This window comes from Rattus norvegicus, chromosome 10, assembly GCF_036323735.1.
Source record: "Rattus norvegicus strain BN/NHsdMcwi chromosome 10, GRCr8, whole genome shotgun sequence".
In the NCBI taxonomy this organism is placed as follows: domain Eukaryota; kingdom Metazoa; phylum Chordata; class Mammalia; order Rodentia; family Muridae; genus Rattus; species Rattus norvegicus.
In genome coordinates this window covers 73,998,813-74,011,489 of record NC_086028.1, presented here as the reverse complement: position 1 = coordinate 74,011,489, position 12,677 = coordinate 73,998,813, and the positions used below count along the sequence as shown (strand labels likewise).

At 48.7% G+C, this 12,677-nt stretch overlaps 1 protein-coding gene across 11 annotated transcripts in view; it reads left to right on the top strand.

Moving 5' to 3' along the window:
- Window positions 1–3,992: 3,992 nt before the first annotated feature.
- Window positions 3,993–12,677, top strand: part of Msi2 (musashi RNA-binding protein 2) — a 366,538-nt gene continuing 357,853 nt past the window's right edge. For all 11 annotated transcript variants that reach the window (XM_039087672.2, XM_039087667.2, XM_039087663.2 and 8 more), the window contains exons 1-5: window positions 3,993–4,260; window positions 4,544–4,584; window positions 4,917–4,998; window positions 5,690–5,774; window positions 9,799–9,840. In XM_039087672.2, the coding sequence (XP_038943600.1) occupies window positions 4,199–4,260; window positions 4,544–4,584; window positions 4,917–4,998; window positions 5,690–5,774; window positions 9,799–9,840 (312 nt within the window). In that variant the 5' untranslated portion in view covers window positions 3,993–4,198. The remainder of the gene's footprint in view (window positions 4,261–4,543; window positions 4,585–4,916; window positions 4,999–5,689; window positions 5,775–9,798; window positions 9,841–12,677) is intronic.

Below are 12,677 nucleotides of genomic sequence, written 5' to 3'. Positions count from 1 at the left end.
TCTGTCCCCCACCAAAATTATTTACTGTCAGCCACGAACTAGCAGGCACTGTACTGGTACAAGGAGAGCAAAAATGGATGGGCGCTCGAGGCCTGGCAGTGATGGATAATAAAATAAACGATCACGTGAGGTAAGGTACACGGAGGACCTTCCGGTGGGGTTAAGTGTCTATCAAGAGACAGCTGACCTGGTTAGGGAAGTGTGTGAAAGCTCTCCAGGCATATAAACGGACTGAGAGTCCTGGTGGGCAGCTGTGGGAGGCTGTCCCAGGGCCTCACGTGCAACAGGTCTGATATACCAACCGGAGCAGGAGAGATGGCTTTGATGGTATGCTGGGTATGAATTCTTGCTGATGAAGCCTGACCCTGACAATCTAAATTCAGCCTCTGCAACCTAGGAGAAAGAAGAGAATAGTCTCCCAAAGGTTGTTCTATGCTCACACATGTACATCCATACTGTGGAAATAAGACTTTTACAATTTAAATAATAACTATAAGAAATAATAGGAAGAAGGACGGATTTGAGCGAATTCTACAAGGTGAATTCTGCAGACCCCTGAGTGAGTTGTACACTGGGTAAAGAAAGGCAGAGTTCGGGACTGGGGATTTAGCTCAGTGGTAGAGCGCTTACCTAGGAAGCGCAAGGCCCTGGGTTCGGTCCCCAGCTCCGAAAAAAAGAACCAAAGAAAGGCAGAGTTCAACCATTTTGCCTTCAGGCTGGCTGAGGAAAATTCACTGACGAAGATTCCAAAAGGAGGTTCAAATGTGGGGGAGCCACAGTAGATCCGTGGCTTTGGCCGAGTTTCGTCTGGAATACCTTTAGAAGAGGTGAGTGGACATGTACTTAGAAAAGGATCACGGTGCAGAGCCTGGGACTCCGGCAAGGTCAGTGCCGGAGATTTGAAGCAACATCAGCACGTAGGTGGTATTTAAACCCATCCTGCTAGGAAGGCCATCCAGAGAGGGTGTAGCAGGAGGAGAGGGTCAGGTTGAGGAAGCATACCAATATTTAAAGGAAAAGTAGAGACACAGGGAGGACTTGGAGATAGAAAAGGAAAGGTGGCCAGGGACCAGAGAACCCAGGAGAGTGTGGGCGAGGGCAGAATGGGGTGGGGTTGAGCCCTCAAGGCAGTGAGTTATATCACCCCGTCACTGGTACCTGGAAAAGAAACACTGAATCATCAACTCTTACTAATATCCCAGCGCAGAGGGGCAGTAGGAGGGAGGGTTTTTGTGTCTGTTTTGGACAATAAAACTGTCCCCCATGTTTATCTTGATGTTCCTCATACAACCTGTACTGTTGTCAAAACTCAGAATCATAGAGCAGGGGAAGAAGGCCTGTAGCCAAAATGTTGCTATCTGGGGCGAGGTGAGGACGGTAAGATGGGACCACAAGCAAAAGAAACCTGCTGGAGGCTGGGCCTGTGGCTTGGTGGGTAGAAGCTTCTTTCGAGCAAGCACGGAGCCTTGGGTTTGATCTCTTGCACTGCAAACCTGGCATGGTGGGACTCAGCTATAATGGCAACAGCAGAGGCAGGAATATCAGAAGCTCAAGGCCATCTCTGATTATGGAGTTTGCCATCAGCCTGGGCCTCATGAGACACCACCTCGACAGAACAACACAAACTGTGATGGGAAAATAAAACTTGGTGGTGGGGGTGTGGCCAGTTGGCAGGACGATCTCCCCGGTTCAAGGCCTGCTTGGGTTCTTGCAATGCAAGACTCCAACTCCAACAACACCAACCTAAGTAAAAAATAATGCGGTGTTGTGGCCACCTCCTTTAGTCCTTCTCAGTCTCTGGCTTGGCCACTGCAGAGCTAAGGGCCCGACCCCCATCAGGTCTTCCCTCAGCTCACCACTTAAGAGTTCGTTCAAGTCTATGGTAGCCACCCACTTCTTCCTAGAGAGGGACAGTGTGAATATGCACGCTACAGAGCCAAAGGGCACAGGACCATGGAGAGTCCGCTTAGGGATTAACTGGTTGGGGTTGGGAAGACAGCCTGACAGCCTGGCACCTTTGGGATTCCCATTTTCAAAGAAGGAGCTGGGTAAAGGAAGGCCTTTCTAGCTCTGATGGTCTGTGGTTCTGTTGTGAAAATCCAAAATATAATCCAATTAGCTGTGTTGCCTGTATTTTGTGATTGTGAATAATCACAAAAACCAATTACCATCATAGCACGCAGCTCTTTAACACATGGGACCCCAGATGATTCAAAAATCAGTTTGTTTGGAGTGTTGGGAAACAGCAGGGTTTGTGGTTTGAAGTCTTATGAAGTACCTTCTAAAAATTATATTCAGAAACAATTCATAATAAACACAGTCCATGTAAGTTCCCAGTTTTAAAAAGGGACTTTGACATTGTTACATTGTTTGCAACAAATGCTTCTGCCCATCAATGCTGTCAGAGAGGCATTATCCCAATTTAGGAGACAGAGAGATTGACAGTCTGATCACTCAAAGCTTTGGCTGTGTTGCGATTTTCCAAATGTCCCCAAACCCACATTGGACACGGCACAGTTTTGGTGTTGAGTGAATTCCATTGTCTCCTAATTCTATGAAAATTAATGGGAAAGTGTTAATTGGGCATCAATGCACGCCTAACATTAATCCGGGTATTTGATGAACCACAACTTTATGTTGCCCCTCATGCCATATTAATTTGGTTTATTGTAATAATTTAAAACAATAAGGGTAATTGTATCCGTACTGTTTTAAATACTCCATAAATTGAATACAGCCTGAATCTGGCCATCCTAGAATATGAAGTGTGTGATTCCTCTGGAAGCTACAGACACCAATCTTTTGAAGTTTACACTTCCAGGGGCGGAAGGGAGCTTTTACTAAGTATCTATTGTGTACCAGAATCTGTGAGGTATCTAGTGGTTCCAAAACTGGGGGTAAGGTGCTTTGTTATCTCAAAGACAGGTCTTGGGAGGGCCATTTCACTCTTGGTACTTTTACTCTCTACAGAGGAAGCCCTAGTAACTTAAAACATAAATAAATAAATTAGATAACGGATGAATATGGGGGGGGGGTTCTGAAATAACCACCTAGACTAGCCACCCTTGGGATGGTCCCAAACTGCTACTCATTCTCCATGAACCTTTGCTTTGAACCCCAATCATTTGACCTTGACCCCTAAAAGCCCACTTTATTATGTTTTCAAATTGCGCTCTGAGTAATGCTCAAACCCTGTCTGGGTGCTTCCTCGCCCCCTTCTATCTATCGCGTCAGTTTCTCAAAGTTCCGAAATAACCTTCGCGGGCACGGCTCCGTACCTCTGCCGAGGAAGGGCGGGGAGCCGTGCAGGACGTGCCGGTGTGGAGCGGGAGCCAGAGAACTTGACGCGCGAAGGGAAAATAAAACTTGTGGCTGGTGTTTGTGCAGGAGGGTCTCTTCCATCCGCGAGCCCCCAGATCCCGAGGGTCTCGAGGACTGCCCTGGGAGCGCAGGGTGTGGGTGTGCTCCCGGCGTCCTTGACCTAAATTTCCGCGCTGTGGCTGGAAACCGGGGCATAGAGGCAGGGCGGGTGGCGGGTGCCACCTCCGAACCGGGCGCAGGGGCCCGCGAACTTGAATGGGTAGTGCGAACTAAGGGGGTCCGGGGGCACTGCCGCCTCCCGGCCCCGCGAACCGCCCGGGCCGAGCTCCCCGCGCCTTCCCCTCCCCCACACCCAGCCCATGTGATCTGAGCTGACTCGGGGTGCGCTTCCCGGCTCCTCGCCCGGCTGGCGTGGGCCCCCCTCGAGTCGCGGGGCTCGCGCGCCGCCCCTGGTGGGTCCCGCTGCCGCGGGGGGCCGAGTGTGTGCGCGCGCGGACAGGCGGGGGACCGAACGGGGTGCGTGACGTCACCGCATTGGTTACACGACGTTCTAGAACTCCGCCCCACGTGCGCGGGGAGGAGGGGGAGGAGGAGGAGGAGATGGGGGTGGGGAGGAGGAGGGGGAGAGGTGGGGATGGGCCGGGGGGGCGGGGACGGGGGGTGTGCGAGGCGGCGGGGCTGAGCTGAGCCGAGCCCACGTGTGACGGGCTCTCGCCGCTGGCCCGGCTCGGCGCTCGCGGAGCTTCGCAGCCGCCGGGCGGGGGGAGGAGGCGGGGGAGGAGGGACGGAGATCTGGGGCTCGGAGCCGGCCGCCGCTGCGCTCCGCTTCGCTGTGGGGCTCGGTGTGTCGGGGGTGGGGGGGCGGGGGGGCTCCGCTATGGAGGCAAATGGGAGCCCAGGCACCTCGGGCAGCGCCAACGACTCCCAGCACGACCCCGGGTAAGTTTCCAGCCGCTGCCCACCGCGCCGCCGCGGGCTCGCTCGGAGCTGTGCGGGCGACGGTGCGGAGCGGGGCATCCGCGCGCCCCCCGCGCCCCCGCGCGCACCCCTGGGGCACTCGCGCACCTTGGGGTGGCGTGGGGCCGCCACCTTCTCCCCCAGCCCACCTCCAGGCTCGCGCTCGCCCGCTCCCCCCCAGCTTTCCTTTTAGCTTTTGTAAGTTACACGTCAAAATGGCCGATCTGACATCGGTGCTCACTTCGGTTATGTTTTCTCCCTCTAGTAAAATGTTTATCGGTGGACTGAGCTGGCAGACCTCACCAGGTAAGGGAGGGAGGGGGGGACGCCTGGGTCCCCCCCTTCTTGGCTTCTTTATTGCTCTTTGTTATCCCAGTGTAAGAGCCCCCCCTCCCCGCCATTGGCTCCCCACTTCTCCTGTGCAAGGTTATTTTTTTAAATAGCAAATCCTTTCCGAGCCCTCTACGCGACCTCTGTTGCTGAATTTCCCCCGCGTGTGCAAAAATATTGCAAAAACAAAACAGAATAACAACAGAAAACTACTTTTGCTTTTTGTCCTTGATCAGAAAATTGCATTGCTTTCCCCCCCCCTCCACACCTTCTCCCACCCCCCCATCTCTCTCTTTCTCTCTCTACAGATAGCCTTAGAGACTATTTTAGCAAATTTGGAGAAATTAGAGAATGTATGGTCATGAGAGATCCCACAACGAAACGCTCCAGGTAACGCATTCCCTTCTTGATTTTGCCTTTATTTTAGAACAAAGTTTTAGTTTTATTTTTGGAGGTGTCTTCGGAAGTAGCTAAGCGGATTTAGAATGGGGCTCAGGCGCGTGGCTGGGCTGGAACGTCGCTCCCCCCTCCCATAACCCCAAAGGTTATTGTTAATTAGGGCCGAACTCTGGTTTCAGAGACGCCCATCTCTCCCGCTTGAAGTAATTTTCCTGTCGCTTCTTGTTCTCTTGTTTAAAATGACATTCAGTTCATCCACTTTTCACATAGTTTTTTTTTTTAATTTAAAAATTTGAATGTATGCCTTCTTCATACTCCCAAACTCTAAAGTCCCCTCTTTGGGAGATGAATGAATATTTTCGTGCCCGTTTTCCTTTGGAATAAAACAAAGCCTTAAGTAAGGGAAGAGGAGGCGAGGAAACTGAGGCGGCCAGAGAGGAGGCACCAGCGTGTTCCAAGTTACCTCCAGCCGCCCTGCCCCCTCGTCCCGCTTCCCCCCACTAACCTTGGTATTTTTTCCTCACAAGGCAGAGGGCTGTGGGCTAGAGGAGAATAGAGGGAGCTGGTGGGGATGGGGGTGCGTGGGGGCAACATTCGCACCCCGGTCTACATATAGGGTCTCCTTGTTGCGTTCAGTGGTGTCACATTTTGTTTGTTTTTCTCCCTCTTTGTCTCCTTCCAGAGGCTTCGGTTTCGTCACCTTCGCAGACCCAGCAAGTGTAGATAAAGTGTTAGGTCAGCCCCACCATGAGTTAGATTCCAAGACGGTAGGTTGCTTTTTTTTTTTTTTAAATAATTGTTGTTGTTTGCCCCCTTTCAATACTGGTCTGGGCATTGACAGCCCTGTTTAAAGGGACAGCGCCTTCTTTTGCTACTGTGCTAGAACTGGGTACTTTTAAACAGCTAGCGAGTTGGCTCAGAAGTTTGCTGCGGTGGCTGGTTTTGGGGGTTTCCTTTTTACTGTCGGTCCCACTGCAGCTTCAGAGGCTGCCAAGGCAAGGCTGTGGGGAGGGGGGGTCGGCTCCCTGAGAGGCTAGCCTCCCGCCAAGGGACCTTGCAGAGAAACTCCACCGCAGAGCAAATGGAACTTTCTTTGTCAGGCGAGCACAGCCTGTGGCATTGGGATTGGCTTGTAGAAGGAAGGCACAGCCTGCTTCCTGGTGGAGGGGGCAGGGGTGGGGCCAATGGGAGGGGGCGCTCATCTTAGGTCCAGGCAACAGGTTTCACTGGGACTCCTAGTGATTTGAGATGGGGTTTGAGAAAGGAAGGGAGGTACAGGCCAGAGGCAGTTCGGCATCCAGTGGGTTTACTCCAGATGGCATCAGATTGAAAGCTGATAAACCTTGGGTTTCACAGCGAATCTCCCCAACCCCCTTCTCAGGTCTTTCATTTGTGTGGATACTTTTATAGTGTTAGGAGTTTTTAAAAATCCAGAGTTTGGAGGTGAAAGTCCTTAGGCGGAGGTCAGACAGAATGAGGGGGAAATGTCAGTCTGGAATCATAGGTGCAGTGATGGAGGAGGCTGGGGAGTTCCCAGTGGTTTGCTTAGCTCCTGTGCTGGCTTCCTGCCTCTCCTCCCTTCCCGGTTTGCTTACCAGAATTTCACCAGGATTTTAAAAAAAATATTTATTTATTTATTTATTTATTTATTTATACCACTGCTTAAGGGGGAGGCCTCAAGGTGATGTGTGACTCTGGCTGGCTGCATAGGATGCTCCTGTTCTGGTGGGAGCTTACAGGGGTGAGGCAGCTGACTACTGTAAACTTGACCCTCAGTCCCCTGTTCTGTAACGTCAGCAGAAAGCAAGGGTCTTCCCAGCACGTTCGACTTTTTAAACTCTGAATGGAGGAGAAGAGAGCCCGGGTAACCTTTGCTGCACTTGGATTGATTTTGCAAACTCACCCTCTTGTTGATGATCAAAGAGGTCAGGTGTTGCCCTTACCCCCCCCCCCCCCAAGAAAAGACCTCAGGCGCTTCAGTCACTTTTTAATTGTCCCAGACGTGTCAGAGCTTGCTGCCCAGCCTGTTCGCGCTGTCAGCTCATTTAATATCAAGAACAATCATTAGTAAGGTGATAAGGAACGTCTGAACAGCTTATTTTATATTTTTCTTCCCTGACTTCTTAGCTAGCTGCGTTACAAAGCTAGGAAGCTCTCCTAGGAAAAATTCAGAGCGTTCCTGATGGCTCATCCACTCCTTTTTCTTGGGTGGGCGATCTGGAGATTGGTATTAATGGGCGCTTAACGGGTGCGTGCTGGTCAGATCCTTTATTATCTTCAGTATGCACTGCTGGGTCCTGGGCTTTTCTACCCGCCCTTGTTTGTTTTGTAGACATATTTGGTTGCCGTTACTTAGTATAACCTAGCTTTTGACTTTGTTTCAACGTTCAGTGCAGGAGGCAGAAGCGGTTGGTTTATTGACATGGAAACGAGAGGATCTTGTTTACTGTTCCTTTAAAAGCTTTGCTTAGGTAAAGGCCATTCGCATCCAAATAGTACCCTAGTGTTTTCTAGAGGACTCTAGAGCCAGTACTAGTGCTGTACCTAAGTAACTAATGTTTTCATTTGGGGGGTCTCTTCTCTCTCTCTCTCTCTCTCTCTCTCTCTCTCTCTCTCTCTCTCTCTAAATAGGATGTGCAAAAGGTTGGGATTTGCCTTCTTGCCTTGTCGCCTCCTAGGCCTATGGAGGTCTCAGTGTGGAAAACTTTTGCGTATGGGAGAACTCTGATCTCCGGGTACATTCCAATAACACCACCACACACACATACAGCGCAGTCTCAAATTGGCGTTTGGTTTTGTAATTTTAACTTTTTTTTTTTAATCTCAGTACTTTATTTTCTTCCCTGTGCTTTTCTCACCCCGGGCTCCCAGCCATCCGCTGGTTTGTACTGCATCTATTCTCACACAGACAAGGTGACTTCCCACTGCACCTGTGTGCTGGTCAGATCAAGGCGAGCCTTGGGAGGGCGTCTTTTTTTTTTTTTTTTTTAATGAATGAACAAAAGACAAGCATCTGTCTTGGTTTTGGCGACAGAATGGAAATCCACACCTGTTGTATTTCTTTTATAGAGAAACTCTAGTCAGTGCCGGGCACACCTGTAGACGCAGTAATATTAATCTTTACAAAAGGCTAGTTTCCTAGATCCAAGATTTTGTTTTGGTCTGTTTTAGTTTTTGCAAGGTAATCTCTCATTTCTCAGGTAATGATTAAAGGTAGCGAGCACAAGGCAGAGTTTTAGGTCTTGAAGCTAATTAATAAAAGTGATTTCATCGTGTATGTCTTAAAGGCTGGGGCTCTAGGGGACCCAGGGATTATGGATGGGGGTGGGGTTGTGTATATCTTGTCCCCTTCGTGTATTCCTCAAAGGGTGATTTTTATTTTATTCTTTTATTTCTCATGAACCAACATGAGGTTCAGATTTACTCTTTAAAGGGGGACATTCTAACACAAAAGCCAGAGCTCATAAGTAAATAACGTGTAACAGTACCTACGCCATCCTCCATATTAACTTACACTTAAAGATTTGTGACGCTTAGAAATCTAATGGAAAATTTTTGTTTTTTAAAATTCCTCGCTGTTTTCTATCCAGGCGGTAACTTTTTTTTTTTCCCTCCTCGCATCAGCTGTTACACTCAAATGCTTCCGTGGGAATTGTAAAGCTAGTCGCTGATTGAGAATCATGTGCTCTGTGAGCAGGCGGCTGATGTAGAGTGGAGAGCTTTTTCCGTGGAGGTGGTGGTGGGGTAGGGGAACCCTCGAGTTACTGCATTAGACTCACATGAACATCCAGTTGTTTTCTTTTTACCTCTCCTACGGTGGCCTTTCTGATTTGGACTTTGGGTTATTTATGTAGTTTCACCCCTGTGGTGTTTTTTTTTTTTTAAATCCATGTGGATTTAATTCATATACAACTTTCTTTTCCCCTTTTACTACAATTTTTCTTTTTTTAAAAAAGAGACAAGTCAGCTTGCTCTCTCTGAGATTAACTGCACTCTCTGAGATTAACCAATAAGCAAATGCAATGAGTTTTTTTTGTTTTTGTTTTTGTTTGTTTGTTTGTTTGTTTCTTTTTTTTTTGAGACAGGGTCTCCTTCTGTAGCTGTCCTAGAACTCAGCTATGGTGACTCAGAGGGACTTCCACCTCAGTGTTCCTCCTCCTTGAGCTTCCTAAATGTAGGGGTTACAGGTGTGAGCCGTCCTGCTTGGCTGTAAAAAGATTTTTATAGTCATCCTGAGTAACTTTTATTTTGCTAACACCAGTGAGTTAATCTGAGCTGAGTGTTGTATTTTATAACTGGGAAGTTTTTCATTTTCGATTTTTCCCCTGCTTTGCCAGGGAGAGGAAAGAATCATTCATTTATCTACAGCTGGAAGAACATTTAATTTTGAGATTATGGTTTTTTTTGTTTCTCCTTCAGATAACATGGCGCCTACTTTTTTTTCCCCTCCTGGCTACACGTTGCACATTAGTTCTGGGTGCCATTCAGGGTCTGTGGAAGAGAAGTCCCGTGTCTCAATAAGAATGCACGAGCCCTGGCTTATAGAGCATTTCACTCAGTAAAACGCAGGGTAGAACATTCCAGAAAGGTGAACCTTAGATGTCCCTTGGGAGAATGGGATGGTGAAAGTTGGGATCAGAGCTGAGGGGGCTTTTGAGTTACCCAGGAAGTTACTAAAAGCTGAGCTCTAAGCCTGAGAAATGAGTGATTAATAGTTAGGTGTTTGGTCATTCATTCCCCACTCCCACCCCACTACTCCACTGACTTCTTCATTTTTTTTATTTTCTCCAGATTGACCCCAAAGTTGCATTTCCTCGTCGAGCGCAGCCCAAGGTAGGTAGACGAGCCGTGGGTGGGGTTTTAGCGAGGCTTTCTCATTTCAAACCAAACACTGGCAACTGTTAGAGGCTCTCGGTGTGTCTCCAGGGTATCTGTCCGCCGAGGGAGGCGAAAAGCCCAGGTGAGGTTCCTCGAGGTGACCCTGCCCCTCCGAGTCATCATGCCCATGTGGGTTCCCAGCATCCAGCCAGAGAGAGGTGGGCAATGTGGTCCTTCATATGAGGGGGCAGCACCGCCCACTGCAGTGTCTATGCAAGTGTTCTATTCTAAAGCATCGCTGAGGTCCTAGCAGGAAAAGTTGAACATCTCCTTATGCCTTTTGACAGAGGGTACTCTGTCGAGGTCTTGACAGTCTGCAGGTTTTGAAGAAGACGAGAATTACAGCAAACAGCTTCTCCTTTCTCAGAAAGAAAAGAAAAATTCTGTAGAACCCCCTAAAACTGTAGGCCTTGGTGGGAGGGAGCTAGGGATGCCCCCACTTTCAGTTTTTGGATTGGTCAGAGCTACTAGAAACAAACTTCTCAGCCTCTAAGTTCAGAGAGCTGGGGCCTGGGAGGGGGAGTTTGAAACAGTGACCCCATAGGAGTAGCACTGCAAGTTGTACTCAAAGGATCGGTCCTGCACTTTTGTGAAGTCAACAGTGTTTCCCCTGTGCCTGCCAGCTGTGGCTCTGAGGAGGGAGCTGGAGGCGAATCTGCATGCAGCTCCGTCTGGTTTAAGGGGTTCAGGTCCTCCTCGCATCTTTGATATCTGTTCTTCCTGTCCGCCGTCCTGTCCGTTCCGTCCACTGTACCGCATTGAAACATATGCCCTGACATTCTTGGGGAGAGGGCTACGAAGTTTCTCACTGTAGGTGCATGAAGAGAAAGGATGACACTCTTGGGGAAAGCTCTCGAGAGCGGAGCCTTCTAATCAGGTAGAAGAGAAAATGTTTTTGCACATTAGCAAAGGAAAAGGTGGTTGTTGTAAATGGTATTTTGAGAATTTCAGTTCTGGAACCTGCCACGTTGAATGAGTAAGTGAATTTTTTTGTTTTTTTTTTTTTTTTTTTTTTTTTTTTTTTTTTTGGTTCTTTTTTTCGGAGCTGGGGACCGAACCCGGGGCCTTGCGCTTCCTAGGTAAGCGCTCTACCACTGAGCTAAATCCCCAGCCCCTTGTTTTTTTAAATATGGAACTGGTATCCCTTAAGTGAGCAGACATTTATACTTGAAGGTGGCTCTTTTCCCCCTAATGCTTAAACAGATCCCAGGAATTAATGAAAGGCTTCGATTCCTTTACCTGACCTAAACTTTGGGGTCGGCTTTAACTGTGAATTGCTTTCCATGCCTGTGTGTGAGCCTTCCCGTCTCTGCAGCAGCAGTATTTCCTGGGTTTGGAAGAATTGCCATTTCTTCCCTAGTGTGAACCTACAAATTTTCAGGGTTAGTCATTGGATCACTCACAACTTGGATCTGATTTCCCTTTGGGGAAACTGGGAAAATCTGACTTGATGAAACCATGGATTCAGACCTGCTCCTCCACCTCTCGGGTCCCTCTCTCCGCCTGACTTCAGCAGGAAGGTGGTATTTTGGGTTAATGTGCTGTGGTATTGGTTTCTTTCAAGCCTTTGGCTTGAAAACAAGATAGATGATGTCTCAGATCTGTCGAAGGAACATGGACTGTCCCAGCCTGGGGAGTTTGTGAGTTCTCAGATGTGTGTTAATATCAAACCTGTTGAAAAAGACCAATGGCCTTGGAAATTCAGGGGTTTAGTAAGGGGGCCCTTGTTTCTGAAAACATTCAATGACATGTCGCTTTTTAAAGGTCTTTGCTGTCCCATATTCACACCTGCATCCCAGCCTGTCTCAGTTTCTTCATCTGAACCAGGAGTGATGGTATCAGCTCTTCCACAAAGCTTTTTGTGGAAAAAAAACCCCAAAAACCTGAGAGCGTCCTGGCAAGGGCCTCGCCTCATCTTTGTCATCATCACGGCTGCTTTAATCATCGTTATGGTGTTCTCTGAGAGATCTGGTAATAATACTAACTAAATGAGTGTCCCAGGCAGTTTGCATGGGGGTGATATGTCAGTTCCACTGGACAGAGGAGACAGCTGAAACATTGACGGGCTGTGTAGCGATATAAAAAAAAACCAGCTAGGCGTTTGCCTCCACAGTTAGAGCTCTGACTGCCATGTGGTCCTATTGGGTTACCACTGTGCATTGTCCTTGTTAGAAGTGAGGAGACGTGAGGACACATGGCTCCCTAAGGTAGTCAGACCATGAAGAGTAGACCTGAAGTCAGTCTTACTGCAGTTCCAGGGCCAGGGGTTCTGGTCGTTTTCCTTCCCTTGTGACGTCATCCAATTATATGACACTATCATGTGTTCTCTATCTGATCCCTTGGGGTAACCTTTTAGGTGCTTCTGGATTTGCTCAGCCCAGGGAAGCAGGAGTTGTTGAGGTGTTGTCGTGCCATGGTTGGGAACTGGAGCAGGGTAGGGAAAGGATTTGCCCTGTTTGGTTGTTTTCCCACAGAATTGACCATCAGGGTTCCAAGTCAAGGTGGCTGCTGGGGACAGTACCCAGGCTGGCGGGAGTCTAGAACTTTGAGTAAAGCCTTATCTTCCTTTCAGAAGACATGTGCGCGCGCGTGTGTGTGTGTGTGTGTGTGTGTGTGTGTGTGTGTGTGTGTGTGTGTATGTGTGTGTGTTGGGTTCATGGTGACAGGGAAGATTGTACCCTTCTGTAGACTGGGTGAGGGGCTTGTAAATGAAGTGTCAGCTTGTGTTTCAGTTAAAACTCATTTCTCTGCTTTCTGGCTGCCCCTCCCTGCTCACACTTGCCAGAGAAATA